The sequence below is a fragment of the Platichthys flesus genome, chromosome 16, assembly GCF_949316205.1.
Source record: "Platichthys flesus chromosome 16, fPlaFle2.1, whole genome shotgun sequence".
Taxonomy (NCBI): Eukaryota; Metazoa; Chordata; class Actinopteri; order Pleuronectiformes; family Pleuronectidae; genus Platichthys; species Platichthys flesus.
The window spans coordinates 12,849,789-12,874,889 of record NC_084960.1 but is presented as its reverse complement, the minus strand read 5'-3'; the positions used below and the strand labels follow the sequence as shown (position 1 = coordinate 12,874,889).

General features: G+C 41.5%; 3 protein-coding genes across 4 annotated transcripts; 2 read left to right on the top strand and 1 right to left on the bottom strand.

The window, feature by feature from the left end:
• Nucleotides 1-10: 10 nt before the first annotated feature.
• psmc3ip (PSMC3 interacting protein) lies at nt 11-3,008 on the top strand. Its single transcript, XM_062408192.1, has 8 exons — nt 11-130; nt 943-1,043; nt 1,150-1,239; nt 1,359-1,470; nt 1,711-1,856; nt 1,957-2,010; nt 2,415-2,474; nt 2,591-3,008. The coding sequence occupies exons 1-8, from the start codon at nt 112-114 to the stop codon at nt 2,645-2,647; spliced, it is 639 nt and encodes a 212-aa protein (XP_062264176.1). The 5' UTR covers nt 11-111; the 3' UTR covers nt 2,648-3,008.
• Nucleotides 3,009-3,757: 749 nt separating this feature from the next.
• On the bottom strand, nt 3,758-11,431 carry mlx (MAX dimerization protein MLX). 2 transcript variants are annotated; one of them, XM_062408189.1, is made up of 8 exons: nt 11,357-11,431; nt 9,893-9,932; nt 9,656-9,745; nt 7,923-8,032; nt 7,710-7,812; nt 7,197-7,296; nt 6,137-6,338; nt 3,758-5,599 (listed from the first exon to the last, which is right to left on the bottom strand). In XM_062408189.1, exons 1-8 carry the CDS (start codon nt 11,393-11,395, stop codon nt 5,543-5,545), a joined length of 741 nt encoding a protein of 246 aa, XP_062264173.1. In that variant the 5' UTR covers nt 11,396-11,431; the 3' UTR covers nt 3,758-5,542. The 2 variants fall into 2 exon arrangements, with proteins under 2 accessions (XP_062264173.1, XP_062264174.1); XM_062408190.1 differs by having other exon boundaries at nt 9,893-9,929; nt 11,357-11,425.
• A 971-nt stretch (nt 11,432-12,402) lies between these two features.
• On the top strand, nt 12,403-24,226 carry fmnl1a (formin-like 1a). The gene is made up of 26 exons (XM_062408487.1): nt 12,403-12,434; nt 13,045-13,282; nt 16,390-16,473; nt 16,822-16,908; nt 17,002-17,075; nt 17,373-17,456; nt 17,541-17,684; nt 18,300-18,408; nt 18,586-18,662; nt 18,757-18,850; nt 19,211-19,285; nt 19,367-19,477; nt 20,090-20,239; nt 20,327-20,428; nt 20,951-21,554; nt 21,664-21,788; nt 21,907-22,109; nt 22,213-22,447; nt 22,546-22,614; nt 22,695-22,775; nt 22,860-22,989; nt 23,076-23,239; nt 23,322-23,423; nt 23,516-23,611; nt 23,697-23,811; nt 23,901-24,226. The coding sequence occupies exons 1-26, from the start codon at nt 12,418-12,420 to the stop codon at nt 23,963-23,965; spliced, it is 3,435 nt and encodes a 1,144-aa protein (XP_062264471.1). The 5' UTR covers nt 12,403-12,417; the 3' UTR covers nt 23,966-24,226.
• The last annotated feature ends 875 nt before the right edge of the window (nt 24,227-25,101 follow it).

Genomic DNA, 25,101 nt, shown 5'->3' with positions numbered 1-25,101 from the left:
ATCAGGGTGATTTCAACTTGAGTGACGCATCCTACGACAAAAACGATCTTTTCCGTGACGCACATTTCGCGGGAGACTCGGTTGGTGAAGCTGAACGCGGACGAGGTGAAGATGAGTAAAAAAGAAAACGGTGAGTGAAGAGTTGTCGTTTTATCGGAGTGGGATGTCAGGAGACTCGGACTCACCCGCACCGAGAGAACCACATGTGAGCTGATGCGTTACAAAGCTTAGCCCAGAAGCTAACCGCTAACGTTAGCTACGTAGCCTGTAGCCCTGGTAGCAAGACAAGCTAACTGGTCTCAGAGCTCTCTAACGTTCCCTTGACGATACGCCCCCCTTCATGGTACAGCTCTGCTGAATATAACAATAACCTGGTACTGGCTCCATCGGATCGAAGATGACTTTATATTCATTGACAAATTTATAAACTAATAACTAATAAGATTTTCTTTCACCTACTGTAAATCTCCAGGCTTTTGTACTGGGATTTCGATTCTGTCAGATCAGTGAGCAACAAACTGAGCCTGAAGCAGATGGTTGGCTGCAATTTGGTCAATGTTTCCCACAATGCAACAGTCACAAGGGGTCACTATTGTCAAAATAATGTGAAACTTTATATCTGTGTATTTTACAAACAAGCACCTTAATGTGTTTATGGTAGAATCCATAACATTTGTAAAGTTTACTATGACATTACTTGGATTATGTTTTCAGAGTAGTTAGTATCTTCTTTCAATATCAATTATTATGATTCCTGCATTATTGTTTTTACTTTTTATTCTACCATGCATCTCATTAATGTGTCTGTGTATTTGCTCGTAGGTAAATACCTTTTACATGTTTTTATTTCTGTTGAACTGCATTTCTTGTATGAAAGGTGCTATACAAATAAAGTGAATTATTATTATTATATGATCCCGTCGTCCTGCTTGTCATCCACAGGTGCACCGGTAATACTCGCCTATTTGAATGAGAAGAACCGGCCATACAGCGCCCAGGATGTCTTCTGTAATCTACAAAAGCAGCACGGGCTGGGCAAAACTGTGAGTTCAAAATGCAGCTGTAAGAGGCACTGATGTGTGTGTGTGTGTGTGTGTGTGTGTGGGTGTTAAAATGACAAAAATGATTGTGTATTTCTGATTTCACCAGGCAGTGGTCAAAGCCATGGAGCTACTGGCTCTCGAGGGCAAGATAAAGGAGAAAACATATGGCAAGCAAAAGATTTATTTTGCGGATCAGGTTGGTGTGTTCATCTGTTTTCCTTTGGCCATGTGGGGTTCAACGTAACGTGTACAAAAGTTTTTTTATCACGATTCATGTGTGCCCTGGCTGAAACTGTCTGCCGTCCCTCTCTACAGGCCCAGTTCACAGATGTGAGTGACACAGACCTGAAGGGGATGGACAGTCAGATCTCGGTGCTCGCTGCAGAGGCTCAGTCCCTCACGCAGAGCTGCAAACAGTTAGATGCAGGTGGAGTACACTCTGCTAGTTGGTGTCTCAAGATGGAGCGTGGTGCATGATTTCTTAGAGTCATCTCAGTACCATAATATTAGCACTTTGTACTGTTTTAGGCTACAGGATGTTGTAGTTTGATACACAAGTGCAAGCAATGTTTTGCAGAAGTCCAACTGTAAGGAAGAACGGTTTTGTCGTGCTTTATCTCTTTGAGCCGGGATGTTGTGTAACCTTGTGTGAAATCTGTGATAACAGAGCTGAAGGAGCTCAACAGCTCCCTGACAGCAGAGGAGATGAAGTCAGAGATCCAAGAGCTGAAAGCAGAGTGCTCCGGGTACAGAGCGCGCCTGGAGAAGATAAAGGCGGCAACGAATCACGTCACGCCTGAAGAGAAAGAGAAGGTGCCGAGTGCATTTTCTAGTTCCAGCACACTATCTGAGGAAGCTATTCCTCTATCTTTTATATTGACTTTACGATAACCTCGTATATTTTGATTCACAGGTTTACAAAGAGCGGACAGTTTACGTGAAAGAGTGGAAAAAGAGGAAGCGATTGGTAATGTCACAAACATTTTCTGCTTCTAGCTTCTTGAATTTCTTGAAAAGTGTGTTGAAGAAATCAGCGTGGCCTCTGAGAAATTGTGCATGCCATTTTAATTCAAACAAAACCATTAACCAAGAAACATCTGCATACTAATAGCAAAAAGTTAGTCGCTGGCCTAAATGTAAATTTTGAGTAGGTTTTTAAATTGGTGCCACATTATATGTTCTACAAATGAAGCTCTTGTACTGTCACATTTTGAATATTACATTTTATAAATATTGAAACAAAAAATCTACATTTTGTTCCTAGTAGTACAAGCAGTAGGGAAACAAAATTATAAGGGAGCTTTTTAGATCTGAAAACATCTGTTGTCACTCTCGTTGTTAAGTTTTGAACTCTGTTTGTTTCTCTTTAAGGCTTCCGACATGATAAATTCAATCCTGGAGGGATATCCTAAGAGCAAGAAGGAGTTCCTAGTGAGTGAAAGCAGCTCATAAAAAGTTTCTTACCTTTGTGACAACCCTAGATGTTGGGTTTCTGTGGCAGCAGTTCTTCTTATTCACTAATGAACAACCTGGTGCTTCTCTTACAGGATGAAGTCGGAGTCGAGACGGACGAGGACAACAAGGTGGTTGTTCCGAGTACTTGAGAGAAGCTTGTTCTGCTCCTTCCTCGTAAAAAGTTAGATTACACGTCAGAACAACCTGGGCCACGGCACATTTTATTTAAAGCCTTTCTTTTGAATAAATAAATAATACAGGTTGATAAAAGGCTACTGGAACAAGTTTTTTTTATAGAATATTTATACACTATGTATTGTCGTTACAGCACTCAGGGATGCCCTACAAGTCTAGAAGGAAAATGGCAATTACTTCATTATTGCTTTATGAGGTTTATATTCTTTGTTCTTATGTTTGTTGTTGTTTCTTCAATGTGTTTTGAAAACTGTTAAAAGAAAAGCCAATATTTTATTAAAACATGGACGGTTATTCACATTCCATTATACCCTTTGTGCTGTTTTTCATTCAGTGTTGGGGCACATATGGTAAAGTTATTTTTATTTTCACAACATGAACATTTGATGCTGAAACTCAAATTTGAAGATTTGAATTTCTTACAACACAATCAAACTCATGGTTTTCTCAGTTTTATTAAAACACTGGAGTTTTTTTCGGGGTCATCAGCTGCAGAGATGGAGGCCACTGTTAACCTGCTCACTTTATTTTCAAAATGTATTTTGCTCAGATACTTTTTTTTATTTACAGGTTAAAAACACTCAATTGTCATACACACAGAGTGGCCACTCTATTGGGTGCACTTGTAAAATCGTGTCATCCAATATAAAAAGTCTTAACAAGAAGGTTGTATTTTCACCACAGTCTGTTTATCGGCAGGATTATGTTTAAAACTACAGAAAATATTCTACAGAACTTCAATCCAGACAAAGGGGCAGATCCAGGAGTTTTCTTTTCCCTTATCTTTAAATTATTTTCTGAGATTTTTGCCAATCTCTCAGGGAATAATTAATGGATTTTGCTGGAAAATAAATCATATGTATATGGACTGAAATCTGAGTGTGTAGAATTGGTTGCAGCTTAATTGAATTTCAGGCGACTGTCGGGCCTGTCAGATTATTTTAACTCATAGTGGTTATGGTATTGCACTGGACTGTGTTCTGTTTACACCTGTAAAGTACAACACCGCTTCCAACTACAACCTCAACAATAATCATTTATTTAAATCATTACTGACTTGATAGTATCATCACAATTACTTTATTATTGTAAGCAAAGGCAGAGCTGGTGTATTGAATCATGATTGATTCCAAAGGCAAACCTCATGAAGTCACATGTGAGTGTAAATGGCTTTTGTAAAACTACTGAAAGAAAACCACCAGAAATCTGTTTCACTTTGAATAAAGAAACAACAGAAAAGTAGCTACAGAAACAAAACTGTGTAAAAATCTGATTTGTTATCTTAGAAATCAACTGTTTCCATTCGTTGCAGATTGTCTGTAGATCTCTGCTTTGGACTGTTCAGGATCTCTCCTGGAACCTGTGAATTGTGTTAACAGTCCTGAATAGTAAAATATAAAAGCTTTTCTAATCACAGACAAATGCTATCACATAATTTCTACTGTTACTCAGCACAAAAGCCACTGTCACTGAAAATAAACAGCATTTAAAATGTTTGTGTGAAAACAACAGAACTTTCTTTTGATTCAGGATGAAAACTGTAAAATCAACACTTTGTAATTAAAAATCCTCTTCAGAATAAAACAAAACATGTACAACTGCAATTGGATAACTGCGTGTCAATGAACAGGATCTGTTCACAATGTGCTGTGTAACGCAAGTATCGTCAAAGTCCATAGACTGAATATAAAAAATGATATACAGTTCAGACCTGAATGCTGCCTCATTACAAACCAGTTTAACTGGGGATCATGGCAACTGGTGATTTGTTGGCCGTATTCCAGAGGTTGCTGGTTGATTGCAGATTCGTCATATTCACAGAACAACATGGTGAAGCGCTGCATACTTAATAACAGGCTTCACAAACTGATGCTCCTTGTTCATAGAAGGCACAGGGAGTTATGAATAATACACATCGCCATGTCGTTTCCAATCCCGTTTAAGTTTTTAACACTTTGTTTATTTTTTTTTACCCATGATTATTGTTTCAACGTGATGTTGACACGTACACATTCCATTAACTTGTGAGGTTTTTTTGGCTTGATTTCTATTTCAACGAGGCCGTCACTATATCACCGCACTTTGACACAGGCGCTTTGTGAAAATGACGAGTCTGCGTCCGACAAAATCTGGAAATAAGACCACAAATCACCAGTTGTCCTGATCCTGAGTCAAACTGGAACGCCGGCCACACATGCCATCTCAGCATCTCTGTCGGCTCGTCACAGGCGCTTCGATAAAAACTTCACAGTCTGTGTCACTAAAGCTAGAAATCTGAAAACGGCCTGAGAACTCGGTTAGGAGAGGTGACGGTCACCCTGCAGTAGAACAGTAGTGGTGGAGTATTCTCCATTGCCTGCTGTGGTTCAGGAGTGGTGTGGCTGAGAGGAGCCCTTTGGTTCAGCATGAAACTACAAACTTGTGCTTGTTGGGACACAGAGGGAGGTTTACTCAGGCAGCAACTGCAAAAAACTATACTGAAGAGTTAATGCATTCAACACGACACATTCGTTTGCAGACTTACATTTGTTTTGACCCCTGAGCTCTGTTTCCTCATGCGTTTCGTAGCAAAACCACAGTAAGAAAAACGAATCGTCAGCTGAGGCGGATGAGGCCGAGGCTCTCTGTGTATGTACACTTTCAGAATGTTATCTCAAACAACCCGATGCAGCTTTTCCATCTGTGCCCACAGTGGGTGTTGAGGTAATTCAAATGCAGCCAGGCAGTCACAGATGAGCCGAAGTGAGTGTAAATGCTGTGCTGTGGCCCCGAGGCTGATAGCAGTGTCCACCCTGAGAGGCCGGAACAAGTCCCACGAACTGGGAGCTGAGTCCAGAGGTTTCACTCGATCAATACAGCTGACCGCTGAGCTGCCGGAGCACTCCGACCACAAACTCCCTCAGCGTCTGGGAGAGGGCAGAGGAAGCACAAAGGCTGTGATTATCTCAACATTATCAGAGCTAATGGATGTGTTGGGATTCACCGGTATAGTGATGATAATCAGAATATTTAAATAAAAAAATGTATATACTGATTTGATTATATATTTCTGTTAACATTTCCAATTCTTTCTGTTGTGATGCATTAACTGTGTGCTTGTGTCGTCACATGTGTTCATTATATATACTAAGAGGTAGACTTAACACAAAGGCAGGGCAAGTGAAATTTTATATTTTGATATGATACAATAATTTAATACATTCAAGGAACAGGGGAGCCATCTATGATCACATAAACCCTCTTCGACCACCTTTGATAACATCTTCAAGTGTTATTCATGATCATGCAAAAGAAGAAGATATTCTGTCAGAGAATTGAATTCAAACTTTGCTTGATGCTCTGCCAATATCTTCAATGTGAATTCCATTGACTTAGATAATCCTAAATCATGACAGCCCAGTATATGTACCTGATCTGCGATACAATGACTCCTGTTTCCGTACCTGTGGCTTGCAGTGCTCCTCGATCCAGCTGAAAACACAGGCGGAGAGCTCCTGGAAGCTGTTCACCGACACACAGTTGTTGAAAGACACGAACAGAGAATCCATGATGCTCTGAAAAATGTTGAACTTGACCTGGTCCGACACCTGATCTTCTCCCTGCTGTGGGTGGTTCTGATGGGCCGTCACTATGTGCTCGTAGTTCCTATTGGAGAAGACAGTTACTTTTGACTGAAAGTCGGACCCAAGTTCATGTCTTTGTTTATATTTCATTTCATCTCCTAGGTGGGCTGTGTCCACCTATACTTTGTACTGATTGGTTGGTCGACAGGCGCGTGTCCGACGTCAGCATGTTGTCGGGTAAAAAAATGAGTCTTTCCATTTGAAGGAACCAGCTCCCTTCGTTAATTTACCACTGCAATATCATAAGAGTATCTCTACCGGCATCATCAAATTCAGCCACAGTACTCGACACTAGTTTGAATATGCCAAATGAAAGTCATCATAGCTCAAACATTCTATCGTCTGAGGACGTTCCTGCTTCTTTCTCTTGTTGGATTCTGTCTCAACTTACAATTGGTGTAAAAAAGACAATCTTTACATAATTAGTTTGATCCGTGGTCAGTGTGAGAGCGCCCTTATAGTTACAGCTGTAAAAAAAAAAGATGATTAGCTTGATCTATTCTTTCCAAACACTGGATGAAACAGTAAGCCTCCACAGCAAATGTAACAGATAGAAAATGCAGCATTTACAGCTTTTAGTCGAGGGCATTTCCTTGTATTTCTCAGATCTGATAGTAACTTTACTTGTGCTGTGTAAGGGCTCCTATCAAAGCATTTCTCACTCGAGAGATTTCTCTTTTTGTGCGGGCGCAGCATTTCTTTTAAAAATCCATCTTTTCATCTGTCTGGATGCAGAACTTTCAAGACTTCGGAATTGAAATGAAGCAGATATCATTTCAGGGTTTTTGCCTTCAAGTAGGGATGCATTAGTTTGCCAAAAAATATAAATATATCGTGCAACTGTGTCAAAGATTGTGGCGCCCGCAAGCAGCTTTCTCACGTCTTCATGATCTTCAACGCCATCACTTCTTTTCTTAATACAGCAACTTCCTCCTCTTGCTTCTTTTTTTCTTTATGAAGAAAATGGATGTAGTCAATTGCTGAGAAACAAAGTAAAGCAATGCATCAGTCGGGGACCTATTCGTTGCACAAAACCTCACCCACAATTCACCAAGTTTTCATCTACCCCCCCTTTTCATCTTATCCCTCCACCAAATATAATTCACCCTTCTATTTCTCCTTGTGAAGGAAACCCAGACATGCATATATATCTTAAGTGGCCTGTTAAACTGTATTTGTGATTAGAGGCTAAAGGCAGCATGTATGCAGATTATGACATATGACTGGAGTGAGAAATAAACTGGTAACACTGCCGTTTTTTGTGATATGGGGTTTTAAATAACAACTTGGTAATATTGCTAAGTTATCAGAAAAAAAACTCTTGTCTAATGATGTATTAACTACTTTGACAAATACCCAAAACTTCATCCAATAAGACAACATCACATCTTACTTTTCTGCAGGACGGTTGCTTTGCTGATTTTCTGTGCTCCCACTGCAAAGTCAGACTGCTGCTGACAGGTTGGAACTATTGCCTGGAGGTCATCATAACCTTTCTAACATTTTTTTTCAAAAAGAAAGTCATAGATAACAAGTAAAAAAAAAATGCAAAACACAAAACTTCAAATAGGTCGCAGAGATCAGCTTCATGGTACTGTAGCTTTACCTTGATAGCGTCCCTACGCTTCTGCTCAGCCTGGGAGTGCGCGTGTCTCCGTCGATCTTTATACGAGTCCTTATATGACGGCTCATGTCTGTAGTCACTATCTTCATCATCTGATCAAAAAGAATGAAAAAATCTCAGATCAGATAAGCTATGGATTGTCACATTCTAGCCTAAAGGTGGGAAACTTAAAGGGGACATATTATGAAAATTCCACTTTTGTAGTGCTTCTACACGTTAATTTGGGTATCTGGCATGTCTACCGTCCCAAAAACTCTGAAAAAAAAACAACTCCCGCGATTTGTTGTGGTTCCTCTATGTCAGAAACGATACGCTAGAGTGCGTCGAATAGGATTAAGACCGAAATAAACATCACAGTCACACCATGCCCATGTAGGGAGTCTCGCTACATGGCCTTGGATGAGCGAGCTAACCAGGCCGGTGGAGCCTGTCTATCGTTAGCTCGCGATTAGCTCGCTGCTTCTACCGGTCAGACATTTAAGTGGCCGCATAAACATGGGATCCCTGGGACACCTCTAAACGTTTACTCAACAGTGTGGAAGGATCCCGCTGCTGCGCCAGCTCAAGCTCCCACTGCGGTATTTTAACCAAAACATTTTACAGACTTTTCATTAAGACCCCAAGGAGCCATATCAACTGTGGTAAAATGGGCATAATATGTCCCCTTTAAGGCTGGTTCTGAATACCATCTGGAAACAACTGTGCAAAGGTGGTATTACTTTTCAAATTCAGGAACCTCTGGATTAGGGGAAGGTCGACCTTCTTCAAAATACATTACATCTACTTTGTGAAAAGTCCTGCACATCCCATGCAATGAACAATGACGCCAAAGAGATTATCTCCATGGTGACAGTGGACAAACAAGAACAATGCTGAACAGCGTCATCTACGACGCTGTTCAGCATTGTTAGTAAACACGTTTTGAGGGTTTTGTCATTTGTCCAGTTTTGTTAAATGCTGCAGATGTCTGTATCACATTACGTCTATTTTGTTCATTATTCATACAATGAAGCCACGTGAGTAGACACATTCCTGGGCTGGCTCACAGTATGAAGTGTGTGCCTCTGCCCGTGCTTGTCTGATGGGAGAGGCTAAAGAAAAAAAGACCATCCATCTCAAAATATTAGTATTCACTGTCCTACTTAGGAGACTAAACGGTCAACTATGTATCCAGTGATCCCACCTACTGCAGCTTTGAATGGCTCTGACCTCCGTCTGTGGCATACTGACAAATGCTGAAATAGGTTTTCATAATAATAATAATGTAAGACAGCAAGCTCAGCAAGCTCATTAATTTCCCAGACACAAGGGGAATTATCTTGACAACAATGGAACAGCAATGAGTAGCAGAACAGGTTCTTCCTTTCATTAGAGGCAGGAAGCAAAGTGAAAACAAAGCCGGCGCAGAGTCCATTTACTAGAGTAATTGTACCATCGGTAAATGGTCTGCATTTATATATTGCTTTTCTAGTTGAATAGAGTTTCTTGACATTCACCCATTCACATCTATGGGAACTTTTTCCATGAAGGAATCAACATCAAATAAGAAAAAAAAATTAAGAAATAAAAAAACGTTATATTACACAGTACACACATTTTAGAGAAATGATTCAGCGTGAGATGTTGGTGTGCAAACATCTACATCACAATCTTGATGTAGAACAAATTATTTTTTAAACCACAATGACAAATCGTTGCTGTTACAGCCACATTACCTGTGTTTGGTACTGAAGAGGCACTTGTCGAGCCAATGCTGTTGGCCCTGGACACCCCGGTAACCTTTCTGGCTGTTTCAGGGAAGAAACCTACAAACCAAGACAGGACAAAAGAAAAAGAGGCCAAAACTAGATTAACCAAATAATCTCAAAACAACAGAAACCCAAGGTCACAGTAACAGTTCAAATATCGAATAAAATGTCAAAATACAGGATATCAACAGAGTGAATACTCACTGGGGTCAAAGCCACCGTCGCTGAAGGCACTGTCCGTCTGCTGCGCCATCACCAGATAACAGAAGATGGAAAAAAAGGGAGAATAGAGGCAGAGAGGGTGGAACCATGAGAGGAGAATTGTGCTGCCCTAAATTCACTGACAATAAACCAGTAGCTAGCTGGTCTGATGAACTGACTAAACCCCCAACTGAGCATTGCTCTGACTTGTACTGATTCAAGGGGGCAAATGTCTGGAACATATTACGACTTCAATCACAGGTGCAATGTTTGATCTAGGGCATCGAAAACCAATAATAACTGCAATTTGTGGTTTCTAAAGATCGGAACAGTTTCCATCAATGCTGCCAGGGGATAAAACAGTGTTGTTTATATTGTGTTATATTTCAATACTTAGTTCTGCTATATGATTAGAGTGTTTGACAGCGACTAAAGGTTTCACTCTCTCAAAATCACACAAGAACTAGACCAAAAGAATTAAATGTAATTAAATGTAACCCTTTAAAATAGACTTTGTAAGATAAGGTCAACAGCTTTGTTAATGTTTCTTTATTTTACATATCAGAGACGAGTAGATTACATGATCACAGTTTAGGGTGAGAAAACATGTTATTCATGTGACAAAAAGTCATATGACAGACATCACCTTGTGAAAAGCTTCAATCAGTACTTATGATATCAAGTTATCTCCTAATTACAAATGAATTCTACATCAGTGTTTCAAACCAGTTGAATTGCAGTCAGCGCTGACTTTTAATAGCCAACAAAACTACATGCTATATAACATTCAATAAGTCTGCACTTTCATATGAATTTGTGGTTTCCAAAGTTAGGTAGTTTTCGTCAATGCTTTCAGGTGTAAAGGTTAAGGGTTGTATTTCATTTGGAAATTAAATCTATTTTCACTTGTTTAACAACGACTAAAAGGTTTCACTTTCTCCATTTAGACGTGACAGCTCAACCATATTATTCTCTAAGGGAGTGTGTAAGATAAGCAATAATAAAGCTGTGGATTTACATGATCACTTCGAATAGACATGTGAGACACCTGCTTTTTTATTTAATGTTTAACTATTCAAGCTGAATAACAACTCTACATTTTACTTCTTGAATAGATCTGTATCCTGCATGAACTGTTCAAATGAGGAAACAACATGAAAACACAGATCATCGTCTCGGTCCGTGTGTTCGGTGAACGGAGACATAGCCCCCCCGAACACCCCCTGAACACACAAGCCGTAAATGGACCAGACGAGTTCACCTCTCAGGGCGTTTTGTTTACTTTGACTGCCTAGCTAACCGCTAACAGCTGAACAACAAGCTAACGCTAGCCGCGGAGCTAACGCAGCTCTGCCCCCCGAAACAAACGTCATCTTTCGCGCAAAACACCCGTTGTCACTTGTCGCTGTCGTCACACAACAGTCGTACGAGTCATGTCGACAGAAAGTGCTGGTGAACGTGTCTTACTCTCCAGTGGTCTTCAGGAGACGCGTTCGGGTCCGTCATCTTTATAGTGCTTACATTACCGATAGCCCTGCTGCCTTCAAGGGCACCACGTAAATTCCAGTTCCTCACACTTGGGGAAAGTTTGAGAAAAGGGAACTCCTCTCTGTGATGAGAGAAATATTTACATCCTTCACTTAAGTTAAGTCACCGTACCAATCCAAGTAGGACTAAAAATACCAATTTGTAAAATAATACAAATACAATTTTTTTATATTATTGATATTCCTTACACATTTATTTAATGCTTAGTGATTGTACAAGGCAGTGAGAAGGTGCAAAACATGCTTGGTTTTGATGATTGAATGAGATAAGACAAGACAAGACAAGACAAGACAAGACAAGATAAGATAAGATAAGATAAGATAAGATAAGATAAGATAAGACATACAATATAAATATGAGTATACACATTTATACGAATGGATATAATTTCTCCGTAGTATACTATATATAATGTGCAGGATATAATTTAAAGAGCTTAAAATCCCAATCTTCACTCAGGAGCAAAAGGCTTTAAACTTGTATTTCTTGTAAATATATTTATTGACACTTGTTGATATCAACTGAACTGAGAACATTTTTGATTGATTCATGCAAGGTCAATCTATGAAATAACAGGAGAAAATGTAAACAATTGTTTCTGTGATGTGTCACTTAAAAGTCAGATATTTCATAAATGTCATATATATATATATATATATATATAACTAGTATAAGTGTCTATTTATGAGTGTACATCTTCCCAATTCTTCTCATATCATCCATGTCCACAGCCCTGATTTAAAACACCTTGAATGCAATATACTCGAGGCCACAAATGCAAGAGCCCTACATGCAGTACTAGGTTCACAACACAGAGGGGCGCTGTCAGGCAATCATATCCACCCTGTCACTGTGCTTCTACACCTGATCTGACTGCCACAAACATGCTGGCCTCACTGGAAGGGAAATGGCCTAAACAAATGTGACCCCAGCTCCATGTAGAATAATCCGGCTTCAGTGGAATGAATGGATCCAGTGTGATGCAGGTGGACTCATGGTAAAGAGAGGGGAAGTTTCCTGTGCTTCATTTTATATCTTCATCTGCTTGATAAGCATGTGTCAAGCCTCTTCCTGCTTTGTTTCACTTCTAATTTACCTGATCATCATCATCCTCATCATAACCATGATCATCATCCACCTACTGCGTGCAAAGGACACCTAACAGTTAAAATGTTAGGTGCACCCTGTCCTCCACCCCAGGTTCGGTTGCTGTCAGGCACAGGAAGTCACTCTTCTGCTTTTGCGCTTCTGCGGTTTCTGTCTGTGTCACTTAGTGTGTCACAGTCCTCACTCCTTCCTCTCACGCATGCAGCCCTCTCACCAGAGCAGCTCTCTGTCAAGTAGCGTAAAGAACAAGTGAGTAGAGATATTGCTTGTTACCCTCTTCTCAATAGTAGACAGAGTGACAGGTTGATGAGAGGATAGACATGAGGACGAAGCACCTTCTCTCATCTTCGACCCTGTCCTCAACACCGACGAGGAGGCAGTAGGCCAGCGGCTTGATGTTCTTCTCACTCAAGACCCAAGGACTTGGTTTGTTTTAGGCCTGCTTGTTCGAGTAACGGAGTGACCACTTCTTTTTGTTGTGGAATTCACTGATTTCTCAGGAGAAGGAGTTTGCGTAAAGCTTTCCCACTGGATTACCTTTGGAGATTAGTGATGGGGAATGCGGCCACAGGGGCCTTGGAGCAGGAACAGGCTGAGGGCCGTGAGGCCAAGAACTCAGTCGGTTCAGGTTCAGGGATGAGTGACCCCACGCCAACTTTGCAGAAGAAGCAGCCGGCTCCCCCCAAACTGCCAATGCCCCCAGAGGAGGAGCTGGAGGAGCGCTTCAACGTGGTGCTGGTGAGTGTGGCTGCACGGGAGACACGAGGGCACACACAAAAACACAGAGATTACGCACTTAGTGTCTTACCTATGCTGGCTTGGTTTTGAAGTGGAAGCTGGGAGAATCAAGCGGGAGGCACAGAAATAACAAACCATATCCAATTTGTTGTCTGTTATTTAAAGTTGTCAAAGTAGCGAGTGTTTGGAGACCTGTTTGTAATATTTGTTCTGCCAGAAAACAATTCAATTTTAAATGAATACAGACTAAATATGATGTCTGCCTTTTCTCATTTGTTGTCAATCTAGAGTTCCATTTGTCTGGTGGGTACAGGGAAACAAACATTTAAAAAAAAACACAAAGTTTTCAACACCACTGTCCTTAGTTGTTGGTTTTAAAGATTTCAGACCAGGAACAGGGTGATCGGTGAATGCACAGGCAGCTGGGCATAAAGGGGAAGTTGAGCAACACGTAAACATGAGTGAGAGCATAAGACCGGAAAGCAACTGTTTCACCACCCTTTCAACAGTCTTACAACAAGTAGGAAAACACAGAGCCTCACAACAAATACCTTGAAGTATTCGAGACATCATAAAGCCCAACGCAACAAAACAGTGATTAAGTTGGAGGAAGAGTGAAGCACATAAATCTTTGATAATTTTTGTATGTATTTAATTTACTACAGAAGAATTCCACTCAAGGTGAAGATCTGTTTTTTATTTGTTGTGTTCCAAAAGCGAGATTAAGAGCAACAGGGCTATTAACTGTGAGTTTGTGTTGACCCAGTGCAGCAGTGAAACATCAATACAGAGTTTGGCTCAGTCGGTCTTTATACACTCTGCCTCAGCTTTGACTCCTTAATGAGCTTTATTGACCCCACGGCTGCGGCTGTGCTCTCTGCTCACACGTGGAAACATCGACAGCAAAACATTCAATCTCATCTTTTATGACGTTGCATAAAAGTGTTGCATCACTGAGTATTGAAGGGTCAAGTTCGAACGTTTTTCCAAATCAGAACTTGAACTTAGTCTAGTGAAGCACAAAATAACAGACTAGTTTATAATTTCTACAGGAAACAAACATGGCTCTTCTTCTTGTGACATGTGTGTTTTTTATTGGAATTGCAATGAGGAAAGACCTACATCTGTTAAAGCCTTCAAAAGGACCTGAAAAGACATCAAACATTTCTAAAATACTAACATCCATCCAGATATCCCCGTTAAATTACCCAGGAAGTTACCAAGGAGAGTAATAATAAGAGCTGACAATAGTACGCATGCGAACATTATACACAAACAGTGTCTTTATAAATGTATGTGTCATTTTTTAACATAAGTTGACTTCTCCTGGAAATAACGATGTCACTTCCTCTTTTTGGCAAACTATGTCATTTGCTACTTTTCTTAATAGAGAGAATGTTTATTTTTCAAGTTGCAGAATTAAGCAGTTAAAGTACACATAATCATCTCGACAAGAAAAATGAGAAATGGCCTCTCGTCTTCATTTGAGTGAACTTACGCAAAGAGGGAACCTTTCTCGCTTTGCTTACTAGGTGTTGCACCTTGAAACCCAAAGTGTGACCCCTCCCCTGCCCCGCCAAAGATGAAGCTCTCAGCTCTCGGCTCCTCAGCAGAAAAGCAACAAGCTGTTTCCTTTTACCACCACTAAAAAAAAAAAAAAAATGCAAACCACCGCTTCTATCTGCACACTGGGAGAATTAAGGTCAACTCCCAGTGAAAGATGAAATAATGTGGTTACAAAATAAAATCATCTTTGAAATAGCAATGAATAAAATTGAACTATTCATTTAACGTGTGAACAAGGAAAACACACCAGACCCTGTACCTTTTTTCAGGGGTAAATTATCTTTACCCAGATTACACCCTGGTCCCTGCGGTGGAAACAGAAATAGTTCCTGCAAAGCTTCCTATTATTCAATGGGAAAGTTACTGCAGTCAAAACGCAGCTTTGGTTTTCACAGATCCCCTGACAGTGTGAGCCCCAGGGGTCTGCGGACCCCCATTTGGGAACCACATCAAATTATTTAGTTCTTAAACCATTTGAATGAGGGAGATAACCTTCTTCTTCTAGGAGTCAAACAGTTTACTGTAAGTTGAAGGTAACAACTCAAATGGAAACTGTGAGGTTACTAACGTGCCACCTCCTCAGATGTTGAGCAGAAAAGAGTGTGCGTAATGGGTGTGGTTCTTCATCTGTGTAAAACCCTCCATACAGTTCTGAGAACTGTTATAAGGGGAAGATAATAGTTTAACCTCAAATTAAGAGTCTATATAAGCAACTGCAATGGTCAATATTTTAACTTTGATATTAATGAAAAAGGAATGAAACCAATCAATAAATATAAATGGTTTTAAGTGGTGTTGCCCTTTCTAAATTTTATACACGTGCTTTTATTTAATCTTTTGTAAAGGTTGTATTCCAGGATAACATTTGACATTTGATCATCACACACACACACAAAGGCTCTAACATTAGTTGAATATTTATTTGTATTCTGACGTACATGGTACCCACTGGCAACCATCAATACACTCATGTAAACACTGAGTCATCCGTGCTTCCGGCGGGTACTGAACGCCCTCTTGTTTTACACTGAAAGTGCTGTTGTGGTTATTTGAAAACTTTAATATCGTTGCATGAGCAGGAAGGATGAAGAAAATACCACAGGGGTCGTTACATTATGAAATATGTGATATACTTTTACTCAGAATCATATAAAGTTTGCCAACATTTTACTCAACAAATAAAAACACGAATGCGCTCAAGTAAATGAGCCCCTTATGCAAAGGTCTACTACACCAATATGGTCTCGGCCTCTGAATCCATTCCAGCTGCTTCTTCTTCACCAGCGATGATGTGGCTGCAGGAGGCGGGGTCTAGCATTACTTGCGTGCTCTGATTGGATCAGTTATATTGATTTATAAAACATTTTTTATACAATGTGAACATATAATGCAATGCTTTGTGACAATGCAATGGGGTAGAAATGACAGATTATTGCTCATTTACTAATTAGAGTAAAAGTGATGAGTACCTGAAAATGAAGTTGAAGTACTTCAGATTCCTGATCGGTTGAAACTGTCCCTTCTTTCTCTTTCTCTCTCAGAGCTACATGAACCTGCCTCCAGATAAACTGCAGCTACTGAGTCAATATGACAATGACAAGAAGTGGGAGCTGGTCTGCGATCAGGTAAGAATGTTTGTGCTGATAAATGATAATGTGTTGGTTTCATGAATCCAGGATCCTTGTGCTGGAACCTTCACTTTGGCAGTGTTGATACAAAGTAGCTCAACAGAGTGGATATGTGATAAAGAGCAGAGCGCAGCGAGAAAAGCGTACACCACAGGTTCTGTGGTGGCGTGTGATAATAGTGACGTTGGCATGGAGACAGAGAGCGATTTGTAACTCTTGCCAATAATAACTTTGCACCCACAAGTGTTTCCAGTGACTACCTGTCATGAATTTTGAGTTGTTGTTAAAAACTCACTGTCAAAAGTGACTTCTCGACTCAGTTCTGTGTGAACATTTCTTTCTCAGGAGCGTTTCCAGGTGAAGAGTCCCCCATCCACTTACCTGACCAAGATCAGGAGCTTCTACCAGGATCAGGGAGGGGTGTCCCGCAGGGTCAGAGCAAAGCATCATCCTCCTTTCTCATGTCTGACGCAGCTCTAGTTTTCTACAATGGTGTCTTAACTCTCACATGTTCTGCTTCTTTAGCTGAAGAAAAGGATCCAAGATGCAACTCAGGTTCTTAAGGATTTGGAGATTTCACTCCGCACCAATCACATTGGGTGAGTTTGTTGAGTTTAGATGGATTTTTTATCTTTTTATGTCATCTTATGGGGAAAAAAATATGTTTACAAACCTTAGTACTTTGTTGTTTAGTCTTATCTTTTAGTTTGATTATTTTATCATAAAATAAACATTAGAGAGGAACATGAGCTACTGGTTTTATTTCTTGTGAATTAAATGTTTAATTTGTAAAATTTAAACTTGCTTCAAATCCAATCTCAGTGCGGAATCTGAGATATGTAATTCATTATCTTTCTCTCCTCATGCTTTCTTCTGCTTTGGTTCTTTTTGTGTAGATGGGCCGAAGAGTTTCTCGACGAGCAGAATAATGGTCTGGGTGTCCTGGTGGAGTATCTGTCTCATGCCCAAAGTGACGCCTCGTGAGTACAAGCTATCTCAGAATCTGATGCAGATACATTTTTTTTATTTATCACCATTTATTCTCGGTTCCTGTTCCTTTGTAGGTTCGATGTGGAGAGCGTTGAAAATGGCGGCACCCTGTCGGACAGAGGAAAGCCAGCAGAGAGGTCCATGGAAGATTTGACCAAGAGCTCCAGCGTCTCCCATTCACATGGGATGACCAGAGCTGCCCGAGCGCTGACTGTGAGGTAAAAAGGCTTCGTAGCTGTTCACAGTCCACACAGCACAGAACACAGCACTCAAACATTTGTAAATATCGCGCCCTTCACATCATGAATCTTATTAAAGAGGAACTCACATCTCATACAGTTGTAATCCTGGTAGGGTAATGACATGGGCAGATCCAGGGCTCACTGGCTCAAGCTGAAAACTGATGGGCCCCTGAAGTCCTACCAGTAGTCTATTAAAAAATAAATATTACAATTTGTCTTGAAAAAGCAACAATTATTCAAACCATAGGCTGTGTGGCTATAGAGCTAACAGTAAACAACTAATGACCTAAATGTGCACCCTCTGGAATCCGGAATTGTGCATGCTGGTCGACAACTAATCAAATGAAGCCGTGTTAAATAAAGTATATGAAATATGAAACAAACTTAACTAAATCAATATGTCTTTATCCAACTATCTGCTCTCTATACGTTCCTCTTAAAACTGAGACAACAACAATTATAACACCACTTTCAAACTCTGGCGGAAGTCGTGTTATGATTCCCTGTTTTTGTATGTTCTGTATCTAACTTCCAACTTTCTGCACGGACAGTGACAAGTGTCAAATCACGTGTGCAATTTGTGCTCCACAGAATAAGCTCCACTCTGGTGAACAAAATGAACAAAAAGTCCCATTCATCCAACCAGAGAGATGATGTGCATGTGTGCATAATGTGCTTGAGAGCCATCATGAACTACCAGGTAGAGTCATACTTCCTTACTTTACAAGAACTGGGAGGGGATTTTCATAATTCCACTTTTGCCACGTCTATTTCACTTTACACACATTTAACCTTTGTCATTTTCAGACTAGTTTTTCCTCTTTCTCTGAATCTTTAACCAAATCATCTCTCTTCTCACTTCCCACTTGGTTTTCAGTCCGGTTTCAACCAGGTGATGACTCACCCCCGCTGCGTCAACGAGATCACCCTCAGTCTCAACAGCAGGAATCCCAGGTGAGTGCGTCTGTGTGTGTGTCAACGTGTGTGTGCGTGTGTAGTCTATCTCTGTATCCGGAGTTCTCAGCATCACTCTCCTCTGCCGCAACAGGACCAAAGCCCTGGTCCTGGAGCTGCTGGCGGCCGTGTGTCTCGTCAGAGGAGGACACGACATCATTCTCTCTGCTTTTGACAACTTCAAAGAGGTGAACAGACTTTTTTTAATTTATCAGTAATATGACCTCACCCAGATATGTGGCATCACTTGACTGTTATTCATTTAGTCCGACCTTTTGTCTCAAACTTCCCTTCTTGCATTACTCACCCTGGAACTGACACACTCTACCCCTCACGTGCACTGTGGTCATAATTTTAGCACAAGTAAAACAGTCATGCCTGTGTGTTTGGGTGTAATGCTAAATCTGGTGCAGAGCTAAGAATGTACAGGTTTAAGCTGACTGATGAAGCCTAATAACAATACCTTATTTTGCATATATTGTCCCCTACCCCCCCGTGTGGGCAACAATTGAAATGCATATTCAGATCAGTTTATGTCTTTTTCTCAGGTGAGCAAGGAGAGGAACCGCTTTGAGAAGCTGATGGAGTACTTCATCAACGACGACTGCAACATTGACTTCATGGTAAAGTCTACACAGGTTATTTCCTGGCTGCTGAGTTGCAGGTGTAGCTGAGATGTAACTGTCTACTGTGTCCGTCTCCAGGTGGCGTGCATGCAGTTCATCAACATCGTGGTGCATTCGGTGGAGAACATGAACTTCCGTGTGCATCTGCAGTACGAGTTCACTCACCATGGATTGGACAAATATCTGGAGGTGAGTATTTATTAAAAGTGGTCAGCGTAACCTATTGTTTACCGACAAGAACAATTTGATTAAAGCTGCTGCAGGCGCAGTTGTATAACAACAATGTTATGCTGACTGTTACAAGTCATGGGGGATTGGGGAAGCTAAATAAAACCAGATGTTGGTTCACGTAAATGTTGTTTATTATGAAGATGAAAAATACAGATGAATACTTTAACGAAAGGAGGGAAACGGGCAGAGAAGAGTTAAAGCAACCCCAACTAAAACAGCCAGCCCGGTTAACCCCAAGTATAATAGTTAAATACATGGAGGCTGACACAACCTGATCAGCACCAAATGAATATGCTGAATATGTACCTCATTAGCTGGTGGAGACCAAAAACAGAGCAAGATGGTGAATTACTTTTACATTTTATGATAACGTTGCTATGTAACTGTCTGCCACGTCAGCTTAAAAAGCATGTGTCTGTTGCTTGCTCACACCATTGGACAATATGAATTATACCCTGTAAATATGTATATTATGACTGTAAACGTGCAACAAATCTATTCTTAATGATACTTAATATAAATTAATGTATTCGTATAATAAGTCACTTGTTAAATGTCTTTGTGCGTTAGAGTCTGAAGCAAACCGAGAGCGAGAAGCTGCAGGTCCAGATCCAGGCCTACCTGGACAACGTGTTGGATGTGGGCGCCCTGCTGGAGGACGCTGAGAGCAGAGGAGGGGTTCTGGAGCATGTGGACGAGCTGCAGGAACACAACGTCCAGGTCAGCAGCCAGTTCTTAAAAACCAGAGGGACTTCAGACTCCTAATGTTGTGATGTTAAATTGGTGTTGTTGTGCGTTGTGTTGCAGCTGAGTACTCGGCTTCAGGAGATCGAGAATCAGACGACAGGCCGATTGTCTGAACTTGAGACGCAGCTCATGCAGGCGACCAAAGAGACGGAGCTGCTCAAAGTAAGTGCTGCTCCCTGACACGAACAGTGTTTAATAAGATTCATTAGCCAACCAAAGCACAGCGATTAGTTATAATGAGGCCAAAAGAGAGGCAATTCACTTTTTTTGAATAATCCTAATTTGAAAGGAAAAATAGAATCATCTTTAGCAGCATGCAGAGACTGAAACATTACAACGGTTATTTGATGGATAAATGAGTGTCGCTACATCCATCAAGTCCAAGGGGGGGAATGATCCAAGGGATTTTACTCTAGCGCCTACGTCAGAGGGATTTTTTGTTTAAAATGGAATTTCTCATAGTATGGGATGTTATGAACTATTGGCGTTCCACCAAAGGTCATTCTTTTTAGCAATATTCAAAATAAATTGCATTTCATTCAGCCTCAGCTATATGTACTGTTTTGTGCTAATTAGTAAATGTCAGATGTTTATAATTTGTAAATTAGCTCTTATAAAGCCTGAAGACAGACAGTGCATTATATGCTCTTTGTGGAGCTGCAGTAAATTGTTCATATCTTACAGGAAAGCCTGCGGGAGTCCTGTTCACAGGTCAGTAGTCTGCAGCAGAGAGAAAGAGAGCGAGAGCTGGACCGCGAGAGGGAGAAAGACAGGGAGCGTCGGAGCTCCTCCACCCCTCAGACCGTCTCAGAGCTGGAGGAGAAGGTCCACGAGCTGCAGGAGAAGGGCCTGATCCGACTGGGGCGCAGCGCCTCAGGAGGTCTGGACATCCAGGTGGTGCCCGTCACTGTGGTCGAATATGTCCAGTCCCCCGACCAGATCTCAGTCACTCAGCCCAGTGACTCAGTCGACTCAGCCCCCCCAGCGGCCGGCCTCCCTTCCTCTCCACCACCAGCACCTCCTCTTCCGCAGTTTGCCTCGCCTTCTATTCCAGCGCCTCCCCCACCTGGTGCTGGACCACCACCCCCACCTCCCCCGCCTCCACCACCTGGTGTTGGACCGCCACCCCCGCCTCCCCCACCTGGTTCTGGACCACCAGCCCCGCCTCCCCCACCTGGTTCTGGACCACCACCTCCACCTCCGCCACCCGGTGTTGGAGGCGCACCTCCGCCTCCCCCGCCTGGTGGTGGAGCCCCGCCTCCTCCCGGAGCTCCAGACGCTCAATCTGGTAAGGAGTTTGGAGGAAGAATCTGAAAAGAGAAAGAAACCCTCCCGAGTTGGAAGCAAACGATGAGAAAAAGATCTCTATTTAATTAGTTCTTCTCCTATTTCAACAGGGTTAAAGAGCAAGAAGCCCATTCAGACCAAGTGCAGAATGCCGCTATTAAACTGGCAGCCCTTAAAGCCGAACCAGGTGTTGGGCACGGTCTTCAATGAAATAGATGATGAGCAGGTCTTAGAGGTAAGAAAAAGCATCCTCCATTTTCCATTTCCTACTCAACAGAATATCCCCAGATGAAATTTCAGTTTGAGATGAGACGTTGAAATGATTTCCCTGTCTCTTCTTGTGCCGACATCAGGAGCTGAACATGGACATGTTTGAGGAAATGTTCAAGACTCGGGCTCAGACTAATCCGACAGACTTGTCCAATGTGAAGAAGAAGTCGGTCAAGAAGGCCCCCAGCAAGACGTCCCTGCTTGAGATCAACAAGGCCAAGAATCTGGCAATCACGTTACGCAAGGGAGGAATGACTCCAGACAAAATCTGCACCGCCATCGACACGTACATTCCTCTTTCTGAAAATATCTTCACTAAACAGATTCATATCCTCTTCATCGCTCTTTCTCTTACCCTCTAGCTGATGTGGTGTTACTGTTTTCCGCAGGTACGACCAGGAGGCTTTATCCCTAGACTTCCTGGAACTGCTCGAGCACTTCATACCGTCAGACTTTGAGATGAAGCTGCTGGTTAACTACGAGAAGGACGGCCGCCCGCTGGAGGAACTGGCCAACGAGGACCAGTTTATGTTGCGCTTTGGGAAGATTCCTCGTCTGAGCCAGCGGATAAAAACCCTCACGTTCATGGGCAATTTCCCGGACACTGTCAAGCGCCTGCAGCCGGTCGGTTTGTTAAAAGTGCTTCGGCTTTGGTTTAGAAGAGACATGAGATTTTAACCAGATGTGTTGATTTTGTGTATTTTTTCTTCTGTGGTCCACAGCAACTAAACTCCATCATTTCTGCATCCATGTCAATCAAGTCTTCATTGAAGCTGAAAAAGATTTTAGAAGTAAGTAAAAGACGTATGTACTGATGTGGTTTCCAAATATGCAGGGTTTGAGTAAGTCATCTGGTGTGTTTCCCCCTCAGATCGTCCTCGCCTTCGGTAACTATATGAACAGCAGTAAGAGAGGCGCGGTGTACGGTTTCCGGCTGCAGAGTCTGGACCTTGTGAGTGGACCTTGTCCGGAGATTAACTTTTTCTCATTTCAAGATAACCTCGACAACCAACATTTTCAATAATGTGCTTTTCAGCTGTTGGAGACCAAGTCGACTGACCGCTCGCAGACGCTGCTGCATTTCATCACCAACATCATCCAGGATAAATACCCCGACTTGGCTAACTTCCACACCGAGCTACACTTTCCAGACAAGGCAGCGCTTGGTACACGAAGACACATTCGGGTTAAAGAGCTGGTTTTTTACAGAAAATTTGCAACGATGCTAAACTCATTCCTCGTTCTTTGCCAGTTTCCCTCGACGGCATTCTTCAGGATATCCGCTCGTTAGAACGAGGAATGGAGATGACCAAGAAGGAGTTCCTGGTGCAGGATGACAGCCCCGTGTTGAAGGAATTCATCAAGACAAACTGTGAGCAGCTGGAGTCTTTGATCAAAGACAGCAAGACCGCCCAGGTTAGCCCACAGCTCTCATCGAACTTACACACAACGCTGAACAGCATCTTATCACGTGCTCAAACACATGCATTCTCTCCAGGAGGCTTACGGCTCCGTGGTGGAGTATTTCGGAGAGAACCCCAAAACAACGCAGCCTTCCATGTTTTTCCCGACGTTTGTACGTCTCATAAAAGCCTACAAGGTGAGCACTTTTGGCAGGTTTGTGATTTTATCTGATGTGGTGTGATTTGAAATTTGAAATTGAAGTGGTTTTGCCTCTGGATTTAAACACAGAGTGCGCAGCAAGATATTCAGCAGAAAAAGAAAATGGAGACTGAGAGCCGTGAGGAAAAAGAATCGCCATCTCCAAACAAGGCAGGGATGCAAAAGGTACGAGATTTGAGGATCAGTGTTGAAGAACTATGCATCATAAATTTGAAACTGTGATGTCTCAATATAATATAATTTTCCCCAGGGGCCTATGATGCCCAAGATGCCCCAGATGGACCTGATAGCAGAGCTGAAGAAAAGGCAGGTGAAGCCGCAGGTCCGCGAAGGGAAGGACGGCGCTCTGGAGGACATCATCACAGGTACGTTATATTTCAATATGGCGTGTGCTGCCTGTTGCGATATTTAAAGTCAGGTGAATCTCAATGCGCTTTTCCTCGCTCTGCCTCAGATTTGAGAAACACCCCATACAGGCGGACAGATGTTCGACGCCCAACGCAGCGTCAGGACACTTGAGCCACGTCGGATGTGACTTATATGAAATGTACCTTGAATCCCAGTCAAGCATACAGACAAAATAACAATGTTTTAACAGTTCTGTAAATACATTTATATCAAAGTTGCATCATGTCTTATGACCATTTGTTCTGTAAATAGAGTTATGTTGGAACTTTTTGATATTTTTTAGTGCAAATCTTACAAAATCTTCCAGTGATGTTTCCTGTCTAACGAAAAATCCATGACTGTATTTTAAAATTAAACTTGTTATAACCATGATTCTGTATTTGGATATTTTCATCTGCAACAATCAGTTTCCATTTACATTCTCTTATGCTAAAGATGCAATCATTTCTAACGCAAACTCAGACATCACCACTGTACAAGAGAGCTGCATTTTAAAGTGTTCTGCGTATACACTTTTAATAAATATGAGCAAAATAGCATCTTGAATTTTTGCCAATTCTTTAGAAAATTGGTCCTGTAAATAAAAACATAAATGCAACAGTCTGTGTCCTTGTTTCTACATCTTGGTTAAAAACCACTGACCACTGATTCTGTATTTGCATTTTCTCAAATGCAGCCTCCACAGTTTATGGCTACAGTGTGAAGCAAACTCTGTACAAAAGATATGCACTTTAGTGTTCTGCATATATAGTTATATCAGAATAATGTGTTTTTGGCAACATTTTAGTGGATTTGTTCTGTAAATAGAGTTGGATCTATTTGATATTTTAATGCAACAGGCAATGCATTTGTAATGCCTCATATCTTTCTAAATAAAAAGAACATTGTGACTTTTTAAGTGTTTTAAATTGCTGAAACTGTATTTGTATTTTCTCATATGCGGCGATTAGCATTTACCTCAAAGCGAGAAGGTTCCTGGTTTCGCTGAAGTCTTTTGTGGGGAGTTCCTCCCACAGTCTATTGGCATGCAGATACAGGTTGGAGACCCGGAATTGACCATAGGTGTGTGAATGGAGACCTGGGTGTATCCCACCTCTCATTCAATGTCAGCTCGGGATAAGCACGACCCTCAAATGTATAAGTGGTATAGACTATGGACGTACGAAAGGACCATATGCAACATCCAGTTTGTATCCACTTGATCTGAAGCCGAAGATGCGATGGTTTCTGAAGTCAGTGTAAAGCAA